At 43.6% G+C, this 20,839-nt stretch overlaps 1 protein-coding gene across 3 annotated transcripts in view; it reads right to left on the bottom strand.

Annotated features, from left to right (window-relative positions):
• Positions 1-323: 323 nt before the first annotated feature.
• The window catches only part of UVSSA (UV stimulated scaffold protein A), a 95,971-nt gene continuing 75,455 nt past the window's right edge, over positions 324-20,839 (bottom strand). For all 3 annotated transcript variants that reach the window (XM_048849136.2, XM_048849133.2, XM_048849134.2), the window contains 2 exons: positions 14,392-14,581; positions 324-705 (listed from right to left, as the gene is read on the bottom strand). In XM_048849136.2, coding sequence (XP_048705093.2) covers positions 612-705; positions 14,392-14,581 — 284 coding nt within the window. In that variant the 3' untranslated portion in view covers positions 324-611. The remainder of the gene's footprint in view (positions 706-14,391; positions 14,582-20,839) is intronic.

Genomic DNA, 20,839 nt, shown 5'->3' on the forward strand with positions numbered 1-20,839 from the left:
GAGGACTAAGTTATTTCAGCAACTTCACATTGGTACTAAAACTATTCAGACTGAAGCGATTCTTAGACCTGTTGAAAGTAAGTCTCATCCCATTGGTTTCTGAATGCATGTCAACTGTTAGGAATCCTTTTGTATGTGGGGATGGCATTTTTACAGGCATTCTAGAGGCAGGATGGTGCTTAAATGGTAAACTTTTTGAGTTCAGACCAGGCTCAAGAGCTTAGGAGAAATCCTTGCTGAAGGCAAACTTTAAACAGCCTCTTCTGTTGACACCAAAGTGTAAAAATTGTATCCGTCCACTAGGAAAGGAAAATATCTGAGCATTTTAATTAGAATAAGTACAAGCCATCAAGCTTGTTCCATTTAATGTAAATTCCAAGTAATCAAATTGTTAAATGCATTCAATTATGTACAGCCACGTCTTTGCTAAAATTCATGTTCATCATCAAATATTAATAAGTTACTAGAAGAAGTTGACACTAATTAAAAAAATAGCCCCAGTAAAAATGTAGAGCACAATATTTTAGTTTGAATATAAAGGCTTTTGAGAAATGATTTGTATAGCTGCAGTCCTGTTAATTCTCCTCTTTGGTTCTCTGTTTTCTTGCAACTTAATTCAATGCATAGTTAAACTGGTTTGCAAACTTCTCATGCTTCTTCCGGTCCATTCGATTCATTGCTTTCGCCACCCGTTTTATGGCCTCTCTGTAAGAAAAAGCAAGACGTGGATGAAAACAAGTTAACAGCTAAGTTGATTCTATATGTAGAGTCATGGGAAATGTTTATTAATGTTAGCAAAAAAATGGAGCGGGGTATGATTAATCACTAATCAGACCTCTGAGCACTGCACTGATGAGGCAGAACAAATCTGTCATGTTAACTAAATTAGCTGCAACAATACAAATAGTTTAAATTCAACAGTGGCTTTATTAACAGGAGTAAACAAATTAAACTCTTTCAGTTTAATGGTTGTACATTCTACCCTCATTACAGCACCATCCTTGGTAGACAAACCTTTGAAGTGGGATTTTCAAAAGCACTTAAACGGCTCAGGGGCACAAGTCTCATTAGTTTTCAATCAGACTTGTGCTCCGAAGGCACTTCTGCAAGATCCCACCTTTGAAATTCTAGAGAATATGCTTTTAGAAAAGGGAGAGACTATGCAATGCAGAATCAAGAAGTCTTGTCACAAAGAAATTTCTTAAAGTAGTTTTTCTTATCAAAAGAACATTTACTCTACAATACCAGAACTCAAAACTAGATGAATATTTTATTTAGAGATGCCTTTTAAAGAGCTTGCTGTTCAATTAAAAAGACACACTTTATTGCAACCTTCCTTTCAAAGGTTCCCCAAATGTTTTACTACTATATAAAGAAAAGGAATTTCTTCACTCCTCCCCATCCCACTTCTAGGATGGAATATGGCAGCTATTTAACTCTCACAAACACTACAATACCTTAAAAGAAAGTGGAGAATAATACCTTGTAAATAAACGGTTATCTACTGTGACATTACGCCCCATATTCTTCACAGAAATATTGTTATGATATGAATATGGCGTAACTAAGATATGTTTTATGCAAGGTGGGTCATGTGAGGTATCACTGGAAAGGTTATGATTTACTGACTGTGATTATCTAATTTATATGCATGTATCATTTCTGTATCTGAAGCTAGAAATATTGACTATGTAATAATTACAACTGTGTTTTCACCTGGAGAACGTCCACCAGACAGTATGCAAACAGCCTGGATGGGCCTGAGAAGTTTCCTGGGCTGCTGCTTTGACACTGCAGGGTCAGGTGATCATGTCACCTGGTACTGGACATCATTTTGGACTTCTGATATTTTGCCACTGAAATGGGGTGGGGGTCAAGCTAGGAAACAAAGGAATCCCACCATATGTAAATCTTATTTAAGGCTGGAGAGTGAGTTAATCTTGGTTCTTCTCCACTTCCTCCCCACCCGAGAAGGAAGACTGCTGAAAACACCTGAAGAAACAAAGGAACTAAACTTTTTTTTTTTGGGGGGGGGGGGGGGAGAGGGGCTGAGCCCAGGCTGGGAATGGCATCTGGCTCGTGAAGGATATACCTGGAGTTTTAAGCTGCAAACAAGAGCTGTCTGTCCACAAAGAAATTCTGCAACCTGCTTAAAACAACATTTAGGGTGAGAATTTATTATTTGTAGTCAGTATTCTTTAGTGTATCAAGCTTAATTTGCATGTTTTGTTTTATTTGCTCAGTAATGTGCTTTGTTCTGTTTGCTATCCCTTATAATCACTTACAATTTATCTTTTATACTTAATAAACTTGGTTTTTGTTCTAAAATCCAGTTTGTGCAATTCATAACTGGGTGGGGGGCAAAAAGCTGTGCATATCTTCCTACACATTGAGGAAGGGAGCGAATTTCATGAGCTTACGCTGTAACAGATCTCTACACAGCACAAGACAATATCATTTTGGGTTTACACTTCAGAGGGTGTGTGCACCAGAGTGCTGGGCAATTCCCTGAGCTGAGTCCTCCTACACAGAACTGATTGCAGATTCTACAGGTGGGTGTGTGTGCGCGCATCTTGTGCACAGTTGTTGGAGAACTTTTTCCCTCGGTGGCACCAGTTGAGGCAGCTCTGTTGCCATACACCACTGTGTGCTGGTATGAGAGGACAGAGCTGCCCCGACCCCCTCAGTTCCTTCATACTGGATAAACTCCAATAGCGAGAGGATGGAGGGTCGTGGAATGGACATGTGTAACATCTCAAAAAAACCAAAACCAGTTACAGAAAGGTAGGTAACAGTTTTTTCTTCTTTGAATGCTTGTATGTGTCCATTCCCATATAGGTGACAAACAGGCAGATAAACATGGAGGTGAGGGTCAGAGTCTACCTGAACAGCAATATTAGGACAACCCGTCCGAAACTGGCATTGTCCTTGAACTGACGGGAAATGGCATAATGAGAAGCAAAAGTGTGCACTGATGACCAAGTTGATGCTTTACAAATGTCCATGATCAACCCTTGCTCCAAGAAAGCTGCTGAAGTTGCCTGCGCTCTAGTACGTGTCAATACTCTATCTGTTGGGGTTATATTAGCCTATCGGTAGCATAAATGAATGCATGAAGAGATACAGGATGAGATTCTCTGAGTGTACACTGGTTGGCCCATTACGTGTAGAGTTTGTTGGATGGGATGGAGCAGGTGGCCATGGTCCTGAGAAATCACATCTGGATCCAGTGGGAGTGACAGCAGAGGCTTGATTAACCAGGTCAGTAGGGTCAAAAATGATCAGGGGTATGGAACAGCTTCTGTATGAGAAGGAATTAAAAAGTGACTTTTCAGCTCGGAAAAGAGAGCTGACTAAGGGTGGGGATATGATAAGAGGTCTATAAAGTGTGATAGGGTCGGGCCGGATGGCTACAGGAGAGTGATAGACGGGAGATATGTTAGCCCCAGGTTAAATAGGTCCCTTTTCCCTCGGTAGGGTAACAGGGAAGGTTCCAGAATAATCAGGAAGCTTCTGGAAACAATTAAGACAGACAGGTTGATTAGAACACCTGCAGCCAATCAAGAAGCTCCTAGAATCAATTAAGACAGGCTAATCAGGGCACCTGGGTTTAAAAAGGAGCTCACTTCAGTTTGTGGCATGTGTGAGGAGCTGGGAGCAAGAGGCACTAGGAGCTGAGAGTGAGAAAACATACTGTTGGAGGACTGAGGAGTACAAGCATTATCAGACAGCAGGAGGAAGGTCCTATGGTGAGGATAAAAAAAGGTGTTGGGAGGAGGCCATGGGAAAGTAGCCCAGGGCATTGTAGCTGTCGCACAGCTGTTCCAGGAGGCACTCTAGACAGCTGCATTCCACAGGGCCCTGGGCTGGAACCCGGAATAGAGGGCGGGCCCGGGTTCCCCCCAAACCTCCCAACTCCTGGTCAGACACAGGAGAAGTTGACCTGGACTGTGGGTTTACAAAAACAGCCAAACTGAGGGCTGCCATGAATCTCCGAGGCGAGCAAATCCGCCAATAAGCGCAAGACCCACCAAGGTAGAGGAGGAACTTTGTCACAAAAGTCTTCACTAGTGAGGAGAAAGTGAATAAGGAAATGTTATTTATTCTCTCTCATAACACAAGAACTAGGGGTCAACAAATGAAATTAATAGGCAGCAGGTTTAAAACAAACAAAAGGAAGTACTTCTTCACACAAGGCACAGTCAACCTGTGGAACACTTTGCCACAGGATGTTGTGAAGGCCAAAAATATAACAGGGTTAAAATAAGAAGTAGATAGGTTAATGGAGAATAGGTCCATCAATGGCTATTCAGCAGGATGGCCAGGGATGGAACACCATGCTCTGATAGTCCCTAGCCTCTGTTTGCCAGGAGCTTGGAGTGGATGACAGGGGATGGATCACTCAGTGATTGCCTGTTCTGTTCATTCCCTCTGAAGCACCTGGCATTGTCCACTGTCAGAAGACAGGATACTGGGCTAGATGGACCATTGATCTGACCCAATATGGCCAGTCTTATATTCTTATGTCATGAACCAGCACTGTTGGGGCCATACTAGTGCTAAAAGAATGACACGAGAGTGGTCTTTTTTTTTTTTTTTTTTTACTTTGAACAACATTCTGGATAGCCGGGGAATAGGAGGGAAGGTGTACAGGAGGGGGTCCTTCCAGGTTAGCATCTGTCAATGAGCCTGGGCTGAGACCTCCCCAGGAACAAAATGGATGGCATTTTCTGTTGGGCTTTATTGCACACATGTCCACCTGGGGAGTCCCCCAGAGTTGGAAGATGGATCTGGTGATGCCAGAGTATAAAGCCCACTTGTGACTGAAGAAGGTCCTGCTCAGATGATCTACTAATATGTTCTGCTTCCATAGAAGGTAAGCAGCCCTGAGATTAACTGAATTGGTTATGCAAAAGTCACAGAGCTGAATTGCTTTTTGGCATAACTGGGTTGACTGTGCTCCTCCCTGTCTATGTAAAACATAGCCGCAGAGTTGACTGTTAGAATTAACAAGTGCTCTCCTACTATAAGTGGGAGAAAAGCAGAACAGACTAGCTGTACAGCTCTTAACTACCTGGCATTTATATGACCTATTAGATCTTGAGATGATCAGAAACCTTGAGTCTGCGGGGACCCCAGATAAGTCTCCCATCCCAGGGCTGGCATGTCTGTGTCTAGAGTAAGGACTGGCAGCAGGGGGATAAAGGGGACCTCCACTGAGGCTTTCAGAGGGTCCACCCACCCATCCAGAGACAACAAAACTGACACTGGCACTCGAACCACCCTGTCCAAATGGCAACTTGTGTCATACACAGACACTAGTCATGTTTGCAGCTTTCTGAGATGCAGCCTGGTGTGTTCAGCCTCATGGATACACACGGCCTTGTGACTCAGGAGACTGAGGCAGCTGCGTGTCATGGTGAGAGGATATGCTTCAGTCACAGTACTAAGCTTTGTAGTGTTTCTAACCTGGATTTTGATAGCAAGGCCTTGGCCTCTGTTAAACTGTATCATCTGTACCATTTTTAGAATTGATTTGTCCCAATTTACTAGGAGCATAAATGGTGGATTGAATGTGGACAGGATGGTGGATACACGGGATAATACCTGAGCCTCAGACCAAACTCTGATCCACCAGTCATCCAGGTGTGGAAAGACATGGACTCCTGATTTGTGTAGATAAGCTGCTACCACAGCCACACATTGTGCAAAACCACACAGCAGCTGAGATACCAAATGGGAGCATCATGAATTAATAATACAACCCATTTGCCACAAAGCTGAGAAGCTTCTGATGGTTGTCATATTGCAACATGGGAGTAAGTGTCCTTTAAGTTGAAGGCAAGAGGACCAGTTCCCCTGTTCCAGGAGGGGAATAATCGATGCTAGAGTAACCATGTAGGTTCTTCAGGAATTTGTTCAGTACTCTCAGATGTAAAATAGGCCTAAGACCTTCTTTTGCTTTGGGGGTAAAGAACTTGTGGGAACAGAAACCTTTCTCACTGAGGCCCAACAGGACTTTCTCTATGGCCCCTGCCTGAAGAAGCAACTGGACCTCCTGTTGGATAGTGCAGTAAGAGTGGTCCCTGAAGAGGCCTGGGGAAGGAGGATGGGAAAGAGGGATAGAAATGAACTGGCAGGAATATCCCAGTTCTACTGTGCTTAAGACCCTCTGATCTGATGTTACATGGGCCAAAGAACGTAGAAAGTGGGAAAAGCGATTTGCAAACAAAAACAGGTAACAGATAGAACTACGGTAACTGGTATGCTGCCCTCCACCAACACATCGGAATGTCTGTTGGAGGCGGTGGCTGGACAGGATGCGCCCACTGATGCTAAAGCGAAGGACAGTTGATGTCATAGTCACCTATAACTCCTTCCCTTTTTCTTCAGCAGATCTTGAGACTGGGCAATAAAACCCTGGTGTCTGCATGGGAAGTTGAGGAGGAAACTGTTTTCTCTGTCGCCAGAGTACAGATTCCAAAATATATTAATGCTGCCCTGGAATCTTTTAAGCTATAGAGCCTATCATCAGTCTTATCTGAAAAAAAAGAGGGACCACTGAAAGGGAAGTCCAGGATGGTCTGCTCAACTTCTGTGGGGAGCCTAAATGACTGTAACCATAAATATCTCACAGAAATGGCTGATGCCATGGTACGAGCCATTGTGTCTGTGCCCTCCAAAAACTGATCTGGAAAGCAGTTCTGGCGACTAGCTTGCCTTTATCCTGCCACTACTGCAAATTCCTGCCTACAGTCCTCTGGTAACTTGTGTTTAAATTTTACGTTATCCAAGAGAGTGAAGTCATAATGGCTCAGGAGTGCCTGACAGCTTGCAATTCTAAGTTGCAGACTCCCTGTAGAATAAAATTTGCATCCAAACAAGTCCAGCCTCTTCAAATCTTTGCCTTTTGGTGTCGATGCTTGATGTCCTTGTCTCTCCTGTTTGTTAGCAGCAGTTAGCAGGATGAGAGTACAGATGCTCATACCTCTTAGCAGGGACATAGTACTTCCTTTCGCTTTGCTGGGGGGGGTGGGTGGGGAGGGGAGAGTAAGGAGAATGGTATCTGCCGGACAGCCTTATGTGGCTCCACAATGGCTTTGCTAATCAGTAGAGCCACACTGGCAGAAGCTGCCAGTACCAGAACGTCCACGATCTTGTGAGAGCTTTCATGTACCTCCTCTGCCTGAATGTCAAGAACAGAGCCTCCCCTTCTCAATAGATCCTGATGAGCAGTGGGGTCCTCTGGCAGTGGAGAATTGCTTGCCACGTCCATAGCCTTGTTTGACAACAAGGAAGAGGACACCACAGGATTCTGACGTAGGGGCTACTCCATGACTTGTGGTGGGGAAGCCAACTGAGTGACTTCTGGCTTCTCAATACTGAGATCAGTACCAGATTGCGGAGAATGCTGCTCTCACTGCCGCTGTCACTGGATTGCTCTTGATGACAAGGAATAAGATGGTTGTCAGGAGGCCCTAGTGGGAGGAGTGAGGCCCAGTGTCTAGAAAGGCCACTGATATGGGCCTGGGACCTATCCTTGACTGGACCATTGCCCCTTAAGGGAAGGCCAGTGCTGCAACTGTTGCATGACCCATGGTCCCCAAATCTCTAATGGAAGGTATGCCCTCTGTCTTGGATGGGGCACAGATGAATGTATCTGAGTTTCAAAAAGAAAGAATTCGAAATGTCTGACAACAGTGGGGGAGGGGGACAGAACCAGCTGAAACTTGGGGATAAGTCGCCCAAATCTGGAGATGGCAGTACTGGGGATATCATTGGAGGCTTGGCTTTCTATTGCACTGGCCTTTATAGAAGCTTGGCAGATAACGGTACTGTGCGTCCCTGATGCAGGCGCTGTAGGCATCGCGACTGATTGTAAACCTTTATGTATTTCTAGGGATACTGATATTGAGAGGCTAAGCAAGTCCCTTGCGGATGGTTGGGAGTGACAATGACTGATGGCTCTGCCACAGAGATCTTCAGGGGCACCCTCAACAGACTTCACACAGGCTCCGGAGGCAGCGATCCCTTTTTAGCTGAAGAATGCTCCAGTGAGTGACTCTTGACAAAATGTCTCGTAGAGGCTCTGCCTCTATTTGGCTTTGGCACGGACACACCCAAGTGAAATACCAAGCTTAAAGAATGGATGAAAGAGCTGCAGACATCTCCAGTGCACTCCATACCAAAGCTGATGTACTTGGGGTGCTCTCCAAGTGAGATGAATCTGATGGAGGGTGAAGTGCTGCATGAGTAAACACCTGAGGCTCGCTACTTTCTTTGAATGGGGCTTAAATCCTTACAAATGTGACATCTGCCACTTATGTGGGATTCTCCCAAACATTTGTCACTGACCGGCATAGGTTTAGCACAAGTCCTGCAGGACTTAAAATCTGGTGAGTGTGGCATCGTTCTGGTACGAATCCCAGTACCAAAAGATGAAAAACTGTTCCAAAAAGACCTAAGACTAAAATATATTGCTAAAACTAACTTCAGCTTAACAAATTCCTAACAACAACAATATATGATAGGAGTGAGAGAAGCACTTATGACAAGTCTGAGATTGCTTCGACAGCCATCAATGGGAGTAAGAAGGAACTGAATGGGTTGGGGGCAGATCCACCCTCTTCTACCAGCACGCAGTGGCGTGTGGGGGATAAAGGGCACTCAGGCCACCCTGACGAGTACCTCTGAGAGGAAAGAGTTCTCCGGCAACTGTGCACGTGGCGTGCACACCCAGCCACAGTGAATGGACATGTGCAAGCACTCAAAGAAGCATATCTAGCAAGGTAAATTCATGTAGGCAGGATGGATAATTGTCCACAACTCAAGCTAGCCAGGACAGTACAGCTAACACCCCTATACTTGCAAGAAGTAGAATGGGATCTTTAGTGACTGCTGGTGGCCAGGACCAATGTTTCATGCCTGGAGTGGTGCCTGCTGTGTACAAGCAGTCTCCTTCTCCCCCACGCTCTCCTGTCTCGAGTTAAATCCCTGTTCTTTTTAAAATAAACCTACTTTTATGTTATCAGATGTCCTCAAGTGCTGTGCCGTTTACAGAAGCAGTTGCATAAGGTAAAACTGGTAAGCCAGGGACACTGCACCTCTGGATACAGAGGATTTGGGATTTCTGTGAGTAGCCAGTGTCAGGGGCTGGATATCACAGGGGAATGATTCAAAGGGACTCAGGGAATGGCATACACCTATTGTTGACCTGCAAGGTGAAGTTAGGGCTGGCAAAGCCCAGAGAAAAGTGCTTGAGTGACTGAAAGGCTGGTGGTAGCAGGGAGCTGATACACAGCTACAAGAAAGACTTCCTCACTCTGGAGGCAGGAGGTAACAAGGTGATTTGCAGTCCGAGGTGCCTTGAGAACCATCACAGTCACATACTGCGTGCTAGAATACGTACTCTCTCCAGAATGTATTTCTATCTCAAAGCCATGACAAGGGCTCCTAGTACTATGGTAATACAAATAATAATGAAAGGTGAGGGTGACAGCAGGATGTGTTGTAGAACCAGGGCCTGGTCTCCAAGGTGCTCATTGAACTCAATGAATAAAGGGCACCCAACATTTTGCAGGGTCACATCTTACTATTATTCTGTTCTATCTGGGTTTTTATACCAAAACTATCTCCATGGTAGCTGAGCACCATGAGACACACTTTAATTGCCCCTGTATAACTAACTGCTTCACTCTGAAAACCATTTTGAAACCTCTGAAAACAGAAGAAACTTCTTAATACTGCTTTTAAATGGACAGGGTAAAGATCTTCTCAGCAGCAGTTGTAACGGACGTCAATATTCTGAAACACCTTGAAAGTAGTGTCCCTTTAACAAAAACTCTACCAGCACAGTTAACAAGGATTGTAGCTCTGTTCTTGCCAGAATAAGAAAAATGGGATCATGGTTTTGCACTTCAAATATTATCTAATTGGTAGGAGAAAAGTAAGTCTTTAGCACTGCACAGAGGCCTTGACACTTTCATGTCATGTAGGTTTTACATTAGCACCACTGGGTTGTGCAATACTGTAAATGAAATGAGATCCCACTCTGACGATCTGTGTGCAATTTCACTTAACTTTATTGGCAGACTAGAGCCTGGGTTTATCACCTGTACATTTCACGTAATTTGGGGTTGTTATAAAGAGCCAAGGTTATCATCTTGTTTAGTGCTGCAAACCATGAAACCTATTAAAACATGACAGATTCGATTCCCCACGCCTGGCACAAACACACACTCCAAATCATTAGCACGAAGCACAGTAAACTAAAAACAGCTTTTTAAATTTATTTTGTAAAGGCTGATGTGAAATTCTGATTAGCAGAACTTTATGGCTTATTAACCCCTCAGGAGAAGACCAGATAATATGAGAATCTCATAGAAAATGTGCCATTTTTTGACCAAAAGCCAGAAAAGCAATGTAGATTTTTTTTTTTAAGTTATAATACCCATTGCATCAAACAAGGAAAAATGCAGAATTTTAAAACAAATGCTGTCTCTTTGATGGTGTTTAATTAACACAGTCTGACGTCCAGGACATCATAGTCCGGGATCAGTGGTTTTGTGGTACTCTGCCTCTTGAATTGATAACTTGGTTACTGTTTCACTTGCATTGGTCACACCAGTCAGGGTCTGAAAGTTTCTAGGCACATACAACTGCTATCCTGTTTGAAACATGCTGAAGTTTCTCTCTCCAAGTTCTTATATAGTACCCATCATCACAGTATCAGAATGCCTCACAAGAGAATAATCTCTGTAAAAAGACAAAGGTCTGACTTCATCCTTAACAAGTCTAAAACTAAGTAAACAGGTCTGTAAGTCAGGATGATGGGATGCAGCCTTCCATTGGAAGTCTATGACAGCAGAGAGACCTCCCTTGTTTGTGGGCATGTCTTCAATGTAGTGTTAGCTCAAGTTACTGACACTCAAGTTAACTTCCTTCGAGTTAGCCTAGCTGGAGTGAGAGCTGTAGATGCAGACAGTAAGTGAACGTGATCATGACCAATCTTTAAATATATATGCGCAGATACATACATATACATACACATAAATACATCCATGCACATATTACTTATTTTGGCATCCCTTACTAATTTGCTCTCTTTAAAGAGAAATGTGCCAGCCCATACTCCCTCATCCAGACAGTTTCCTATGCAGTTGGCAAAAGTGGCCCCAAGAGCACCAGAGGGCAGCAGCGACTGCCTGAATGCAACAGGTTGGAGGAAATGGGAGAGGAATGGAAACAATATTGTGACTCTCCACCCAAGCCTCTCTCTCAGCAGGGGATGCAAACTCTCCAACTCTCACTTCTTCGGAAGAGGTAGAGAGAGACAGCAGATTCCCCTCCTAGAAGCACTAACAAAGGCCCATAGGGCTATGACAGGAATTTGGGCTGGGGTCAGAGGCTCAGCTTCACTGCTTGGCACTGAATGCTCCAGCTGTGTGCTACTCTCCTGCACCACCTTTTCATCAGGTTGGCACAGCAGAGGTGCTTCTCCCCATGTCCCTGAATAGGAGGCTGGGATGAGAACAGTAGCAGCATAGGTCACAATGCTTTAGCTCCCTTCACGTTGCTTGTTCTGCTACTAGCACAAGAAGATGGGACTTGGGCTATAAAAGGGAAGAAAGATTCTGGGGGGAGGAAATTTGGGTGCGAATGCAGAAACTAGCTATCAGTTTCAAAAACAAACCAGCCACAGGGTAATATTTTTAAAACGTGAAGTTTAGGGGGAAAATTCAGCCAAGTCTCAACCTGTAGAAAGTGACTCTGTAAAAGAATACCAAGGGGTTCCATGTTTTGCTGGTGATTTTCAGATCCCAGCTGTCCAATTTAAAGGTTTTAGCTAGCCCTGCAAACACAACCTGTGATCTGAAAATCAACCTGAGTTCTCTCTGGGACTACTCATAACGATTCTATAACTGACGTTCAGCTTATGATTCTGTTGATTCATGAAACAGTAGGCTCCAGCTCCCTCTCCCATAGCTGCAATGGCTGATTAGGGCTAACAAGAATAAACGCGAATAAATGTAGTTTTGTCAGGGAAGTAAGCAGCTAGAACTCTGAATACATGCTAGGGGCAGATCTGTTAAGAAAGGCTCTATTCTCACCAGTACTTTTCAGACTATAATGACATTTCAATTACAATGGAGAGTTACTGAGCCTGATAAATACTAGTGCGTAAGAACTAACAGAAGCTACTTGTAGTTTTATTCTGGGTGCCTGAATGCCCAGTATGTGTCTTGTCAGCTAGGAGTTCAGGGGAGAAGAGCAGTAACCAACCTTTCCTCCCAGCCTTGGCTGCTTTGGACCAAATTCTTATTTATCGTGTGACACAGGAACAGTTTTAAGTTTACTGCATAGATTTGTACAGCTTTAATTATCTTTAATTGCTTATTTTACTAACCGGTTTACTGCACATTTAATGGACCCCAACGCCTAACTCTTAACGGAGGTAAAAAAGAGCAACAGCTAAGCAGTGTGTCAGCCTGCCATAAGAAACAAAGGAGGGAGGACAGAGTGTGACACACTTTCCCCCACTTCCTTGATAAGACTAGTAAGAGAAATTGAAGACCATTTGAGACACATTTCCTTTAGTCTTTTACTTCCCTTTATACTCTATAGCTTGACTTTCTTCTCTATCACTGTTCAGCTTCACCATTTACGCTAGTCTACTGACCACTTTGTGCAGCCTGGGATGGCAGAGAGGTGTGCAGCCTACCACTCTCCTTCCATGCCTTACAGATGATATTGGGGCCCAGTTGACTTTAGTCCCCTGCACAACCCTTCCCAGTTGAACTACTGCTCTGAAAAGGAATGGAGTCTAGGAAAATACAAAGCTTGGTTGTATGCTCCAGGATCAGGTTTGTCCCAGATCACAAATGTTTAACTGGGAGGTGTTATACTTGTGTCCAGCTAAGGTATAGCTGGGGTCAAAGTCCAACTCTAAGATCAAGAAGGTATGAGGGATGGTAACATGCGAGGAGAGGGAGAAGACATGGCCTTCTGGAAACCTAGCAAGTGGTCAGAGGTTGGGGGAGATCAACCCAGTAACCAGCATCAAGACTCCACTGCAGGCAAAAGCAAAACAGCTCAAACATAAGCCCTTTTACTGGTCAATGCCGCCCCTACCCCAGGGCACACTTCTAAATTGTTCGTATGAAGAGGGACAGCCCTTATTTTTAGACTTACATTACGTCTAAACTACTGAATTATAAAGAAGTATTGGGCCACTTACTATAGCAGGCGTGGACAAACTTTTTCGCCCGAGGGCCACATTGGGGTTGTGAAACGGTATGGAGGGCCGGGTAGCAAAGGCTGTGCCTCCCCAAACAGCCTGGCCCCCGCCCCCATCCACCCCCTCCCACTCCCTGCCTCCTGACTGCACCCCTCAGAACCCCCGACCCATCCAACATCCCCTGCTCCTTGTCCCCTGACCGCCCCCTCCCCGAACCACTGACCCAACTGCCCACCCCCATCCAACCTCCCCTGTTCCCCATCCCCTGACCGCCCCTCCCCAAACCCCTGACCCATTCTACACCCCCTGTTCCTTGTCCCCTGACTGCCCCCTCCCGTGACCCCCCGCCCCTGAACGTCCCCCGGGACCCCATCCCCTATCCAACCCCCGCCTGCTCCCTGTCCCCCGACTGTCCCGCCCCCTGTCCACACCCCCGCCCCCTGACAGGCCCCACGGGACTCCCATGCCTATCCAACTGCCCCCTGCTCCCTGTCCCCTGCTCCCCTACCATGCCGCTCAGAGCAGCAGGAGCGTGCCGCCTGGCAGGAGTGGCAGGCCAGCGTGCTGGGGTGCAGCGAGCTGAGGCTGCGGGGAAGTGGGGGGCAGCAGGGGAGGAGCTGGGGGCTAGCCTCCCCGGCCGGAAGCTCAAGGGCCAGGCAGGACGGTCCCGCAGGCCTGATGTGGTCCACAGGCTATAGTTTGCCCACCTGTGTACTACAGAGTTACATCACAAATTCTGGATTATGAAACTGAGGCTAGAGAAATTTATCCCATGTCATCTGGAACTCTTTCTCTCAAATCCTATATATTGCACAGACACAGGCATTGGCCAATGAAAAGTACATTCTAGAGAGAAAGCACAATGCCACACAGCAGGAGGCTCAAGGAAAGCAAGCAGAAGACCTATAAATGTCCTTTATACAGTTTTATAAATGCCAATGGTGAAGTGTTCCCTGAGGAATAACCCTGTTCATTAGCTTATTGTTGCCCCATGCGCCCACTCTCGGCAGACAGAAGGCACCACTTTTCTGCAGCGAGCTGTGAGAGGGCTTTTTCCTTGCTGCTTGTCCTGGTAGAAACAGCTACTAAAATCAAAATTTTAAAAAAGGCAATGAAGTGGGGGTTGGGGGCTTCACATAAGGTAAGTATCTTACTTATTGAAGACTTTCTTCTCCAGCCGTGAACGAGAAGTATTAGCCTCCTGTTTCAAGTCTGTCAGATTTGGGTATTTCCGCTTCTTCCCTTTGTTCTTCCCTCCTTTTCCTTTCCCATTGTATCTAGAGGATCCAAGATCTACTCCAGTAGCTGCTTCAACCTCTCTCATGAATTCTGGGTCTTGCCACTCTGTTTAAAGAGGGAAAAAACACATTTTAAAGAGCAGACAATCCCATCTAAAGCTTGCAAGTTTCCAGTGGTATTAGGGCCTGTTCACAAGGAGGGCAGAACCATGTTGCTGGAAGGATTTTAGTTTGAAAACTAGGTTATATAGACTAACGGGCACAAGAGGACTAATCTACAGCACAGATCTCTGGGAAGAAATCCTGGCCAAGATGATTGGGCATACCTCCTAATATCAACTGTGGTAGCTAGTACAATTCTGGATGCAAGGCCTAAGTCAACTTCTTGTAAAAGACTGAGATTATTATTATTTAATCTAACAAGAAGCTGCCAGTCTGAGCACAGGAGTTTATCATGTAAAGCAGGGGTCTCAAACTCAAATGACCAAGAGGGCCACATGAGGACTAGTACATTGGCCTGAGGGCCGCATCACTGACACTCCCCCGGCCCGGCTGCCCCCGCCCCCACTCCACCCCTTCCATGAGACCCCGCCCCTGCCTCGCCTCTTCCCGGCCCCTATTCCAATCCCTTCCCTGAAATCCCCACCCCAACTCCGCCCCCTCCCTGTAAAGTAAATTTTGGAAAAATGAATTTTAAAAAAATTGTGCCCAGGATATTTCATGTTTGGAGAAGAGTGGTTGCTTAGATATGCAATAGCATTTCCGTAGTCAGGAATTAAGATTGCTTCAAAATGCATAGCTAATTTCGGACAGACTAGATAGCACACACTAAGGAAAAGGAATTTGATCTTGTTCTTATCCTCACAATATTGAATCTGGAAAAGCCTCACTTCTGAAATATCCCACCATTCCAAATTTAAATTGTCTAAATCCAACTTTCTTCTTCCTACAACAGCACTAGAGTCAATTTAGCACTGTCAAAAACGTCTGTTGATAATTTTACTAAAGCCTTAAAAGTTTCAGAACTAGAATAACCATTAACACTACTAATATTGAGTGCCACAATAGGGAAAAGGCCTAAGTAACCTAAATAGTAAATAAACTCTTAGGGACTGTCATTACTTTTTGGTACAGAGCCTAGCATAACGGGGCCCTCATCCTTGACTGGGGCAATAGGTGTCATTGTAATATAAACAGGTAGGATTATGGTGTTGGTCAGGGCAAAATGGACAGTCTGTGTTTGAAGACAATTCAAATTCATGGGAAAATTAATCTTAAAATAGAAAAATCAAGTTATGGATTGGAAAAACAAGTGAAAGCATAATTTTGAAAAGCAACACACTGACTAACATGCTAGAATCCCAGAACTCCAGCGTTCTAGTTCTCACTCTGCCAATAACTTGTCAAGTAGTCTTGGGCTTGTCACCTAACCTTTCTTGATCTATATCTCCATCTGTGAATAGCAATAGCACAAGAGTGACATTAGGTTTACTTAACATTTGTACAGAGCTTTGAAACAAATCAAAGGCGCTAAATATTATTAATAAAGAAGCCTATAATTTCATTTGTATACCTAAAGTGGTCATGGACGATGACAAAAATATAGGTTATGCTGTTTCAGGTAGGTCAGAGGCAACATATTCTCCTTAGCAGCATTAAAACGATACGGCTCAGGAGTATTAACACATCTATGCAGGGAAAGGATAGATCTAACCTATCAATTTTATGCACACAAAAAAAGAGCGAGATTAAAATTATGCACAAACAAAAGGATGAAGAAAGCAGAGCTGGGTACGAACTGAGAAAGGGAAGTATAGAGGGAGAAAATAGAATCCACACAGTTGATAGATCAGAAGACTTCACAGAGTTTATTTTTTGAAGTGAAGGAATACAGAGCAGCACAATTCAGATACAGGAACGATTAATCCAAGATTAAGGAAAACTGTCTAAACAGTTTATCTCCCAGTAATAAGAAGGCGTCACAGTTTAGGAACCCAGTGAATGGAGCAATTGTTTAAACACAACGAAAAAATGCCGGCATCCAGTAGAGATGAAATGAGCATTTGAGTAAAATGAAGGAGCAATTTAAAAGCCTTTGAGAAAAATCAATAGAATGCCAGGGAAGAGCAGCCTTTTTGAGCATTGATGGGCCCCTAAAGCTCTTCATACATTGTTACTGAGTTTAGCAGCAGGGAAAAGAAAATTACACAGTTTGCAAGGGTAGGCGGGAATCAATACTGTAGTTAGTAAAGAGATGCTATTTCACATCTGACTGGCCAGCGGCTTGCCTTCACCAGCTTGTCCTGATACCTGTTTGTTAACAAGTCACTAAGGGCTGAAAAACCAGATACTCTTCAGGGTTGACACAAAAAATAGGCACTTAATTTGCTCCTGTGTGCGAACTATTGGAAAAGGATGAACACTGCAGATTAGGGGGTCAGTGTAATCCCACATGATTCATTGTTTCAAGGCCAAAGAGCTTAAAGCACCGTTTTGCTAACATAAGGCTAGAACGTAATATTTTAATCGAAGTATTAATTTAAAAAAGTGAGGCTTGAACTTTATTAAAGATCTCAGTAGTGACCGTACTGCCAAGACACACACTGGTCATTATCATATGAACTATATTACTTTTTCATAATTGTTTTTCCATTCAGTCACATGGGGATAAAAATTAATCTACCTTCCAGTAGAGTGAAGCACACAGAAAACCAGTGATCAGGGCTAGCCTAAAAGTTGTGATAAGTAGAGACTTCTTGGAAGTACCCATTACAAATTCACGCTTGAAATCAGAAGCAGCAAACATTAATTAGATCTATATACATTTAAATAAAAGGAACCAGATTAGCTCCCTCAGCAAGTCTTTACAATCTGGCATCTATTAGAAATTACTAGAAAAAGGACCAATTTTATACTTACGAGTAAAATAAAAACAGTTTAATTTGGCAATGGAATGGAAGTGTTTATTACTGTAGAACAGTAAAGGCACCTTTCCTTGGCCCCCCAAAAGTAACATCTTATTTACTGTCATCCTTACAAACCTGCCACTCATTGTTTAAATACTCTGTTCTTTCAGCATTACAAGTCTAGTTAGGAAATGGACAGGGTTACTGGAGAAGATGGAATTGGCGCAAACTATTCCTCTCTCCCCCACAAAGTGTTGTTGTACGTAACCAAAACACCCAACGCTCTCAGCGTCTTTGCACAGTGAATGAACTATACTCTTTACCATGATTGATCCTCATTTTCCAGTGTGTGGTCACTAATGTGTGGAATCACAGTGCCAACTGTAAGAACAAAGTATGTGTAGTATCAGGTGGGTTATTCTAGTCTCTACACTATCTTGTGTTGTGAACATATGCACAAGCCTCACAACTTCACTGACCTGCTTGGTAATGCTGTTACAAGTCACTTACAGGAAAGACATGACTTTTTAAAAACACCGGTTAAAACAATACATCATATCTTAATTTTAAAGTCCTTAGCTATGGAAAAAAATTAATGAACCAAATACTAAGACCAATGAGCAAATATGCTCAATAATAGTTAATACACAGACATTAGAAACTTTCTTTAAATTAAATGAATGGAAGTTTTGGCCAGGAAACCAAATGTCATTTTTAGCTTCCCACTAGACAGGCAGAGAATAGTGCGCAGAAGGGAGCTCAGTTTGACATTTCAGCTTAAAAATGGCATTCAGTAGGGCAGCAAAGTAATGTCAAAACTGGTGTGGGACTAAAACACACATCTTTGTGGGCCAGAGGTGAGCGTGTTACCAACAGCACCACATTGACACAGTAATAAAAATAAGTATTATGTCTAGCCTAGAGGAATGTCAATTTCACAGAGAAAAAAAATCAATAGTTTTCAGTTTGAGTGATTTTTTTACACCAGAGCATTAGGGCTTGTCTACACTTGAAAAGCTACAGCTGTGCCACTGTAGCATTCTGGCATAGACACTACCTGGGCCAATAAGAGGGGTTCTCCCACTGGCATAGTTAATCCACCTCCCCAAGAGGCAGTAGCTAGGTTGACAGAACAATTCTTCTCTTGATCTACCACCGTCTACATCAAGGTTAAGTTGGCTTAATTATGTCACTCAGGAGTGTGAATTTTTCAACACTCCTGAGCAATGTAGCTGGGTTGATTTAACTTTTGAGTGTAGGCCTGGCGTTAGGTTCTGTTTCTAGTTTGAAACTAGCCTCTCGAGAGTAGCTAATGACATAACTCCCTTTCTCTGTCTGTAGATTTTGCCAGAATTAAAATAAGAAAAAAGTCACAACTTTAAAAAAACAAAACAAAAAACCCACACTCTTGCTATACACAAATCTGGGCTATTGGTTTATACTTAAATGCACCTTTATGCTAGTTAGCAATTTTTGGATAATAGGTCATGATGGCCAACTACTGTGCTTTGAAAAGAGATTTCCAGGAGAGGCTAGTGGCTGAACTAATAATATCGAACAATCAAGGAATCACTGGATTCCAGACTAGCTTCAAATAAGATGCCAACATATCAGGAATACACATGGACAAGGCACACAATCTTTTCCAGTTTCAGAAGTGCTATTTCTGGTAATACTAAGCGGAAACAGAAGCATAACTATACTAGAGGTTAATTCCTTGCAAACTCTCCTCCTGGGGAGGGTAAATAAAAATGTGAAGTCAGGAGGAAAATACCAAATTCCTGCACTAAAGCAATGGAAACACAGAACCAGTATTCATGATACCACGGTGGCATAGATGCTATAGTGATATCATTGCCTCACCACCACAGTATATACATGCATGTAGCACCTGCTACAGATCAGTATTGCTTCCAGTTGAAACATCAGCTGGCTTTAGTCAGAAATATTGGAACAGCTGCCATCAAACATTTTCCAGGAAAATGGTGTAACTGTATTTAAGATGTGAGCTCCTCAAGAGGGTTGCACCGTATCTGTACAGAAAGTGTCTAGTCCATCATGAGTGCTACTAGCTATAAGAAATGAACAAATATCACATACAGAGTAAGAAGAGGAACAAATATTTTTTTAGAGTAGGCACCATACAATAATAAAATAAAATGAATTTATTTAGTTATGTATTTCATACAAAAAACTACATTAAAAGAATATTGTGGTTGTAAAGTCAAGCACTCAATGAAATACCAGAACTAAAGTTGCCCTTGCAACAATATTTCAGCCCCATTGCATGTGTAGCTTTCATATACACCACATAGGACTTCAGTGAAGGAGACAGAAATAGGATCCTTCTCTCTTAGGTAACAGCCCAGTGCCTTAAACACAAGAGAACAGCCTCAGCCCTCTTACAACTGTCTGCCTCATTCACTGTCCATTGTGTGCACTAAATGATGCAGGGATCCTGGAGGAAAAAAGTATGTAATCATGTAATAAAAGACTCATGATTCATATGCGTACGAGGGCTGAGTTAGGGTTCTATGGATAACTTTAATTCTGGCATTTCTTAACTTCTGAGGGCAAGTCTACATGACAGCACTATATCGTGTGTGTGTGTGTGTGTGTATATATATATATATACACACACATACACACACACATATGTGCAGCTGCACCGCTACTGTGTGTCTGGTGAAGATGTGCTATGCTGATGGGAGTGCGCTCTCCCGTCGGCATAATTACTCCACCTCCACGAGAGGCAGAAGCTATGTTGGCAGGAGAGTGTCTCCCGCCAACAGCGCCGGTGCGGACAGCCCTTAAGTAGATGTAACTTGTGCTGCTCGCAGGGGCGTCTTTTTCCACATATGTTGCATCAATTTAAGCAGTAAGGGAAAGTCCTTCAGGGTTGTCTGCACTTCCGTGGGGAAGCCCAATAAGTTTTAACAATGGCAGTGGAGATGGAACATACCGCCGTATCAGCTGTGTCGAGCACTGATTAAAGTGTTGTCTTGGCTACCAGTTCTCCTTTGTTGAAGATGGCTCTAAATTGATCTCTGAGAGATTCTGGAAGCTGTTCAATAAAGGAATTGAGTTTTGAGTAGTTGACAGTCATATTTTGCTAGTAAGGCCTGGTAATTTGTGATGTGGAATTGAAGCATGGTGGAAAAACAAGCTTTTCTCCCAAATAGGTCAAGGTGTTTCCAAACCCTACTATAGGAGTGGATTTCTCATGTTGTCGACCTCTGGAGTTTACCACATCCTCAATGATCGAATTAGGGGGTAGACAGGAGAAAAGAAATTCTGTGACCTTCGCTGGTACATAATATTTCTTATCGGCCTGCTTACAGGTTGGCTGGGCCGATGCAGGTGTCTGCCATATAGTTTTGGCTGGGTCCAAAAGAGTCTTGTTGATGGGAAGAGCTACTCTTGATGAGGAAGAGGAGTGCAGAATGTCCAGCAATTTA

This window comes from Caretta caretta, chromosome 4, assembly GCF_965140235.1.
Source record: "Caretta caretta isolate rCarCar2 chromosome 4, rCarCar1.hap1, whole genome shotgun sequence".
NCBI lineage: Eukaryota > Metazoa > Chordata > Testudines > Cheloniidae > Caretta > Caretta caretta.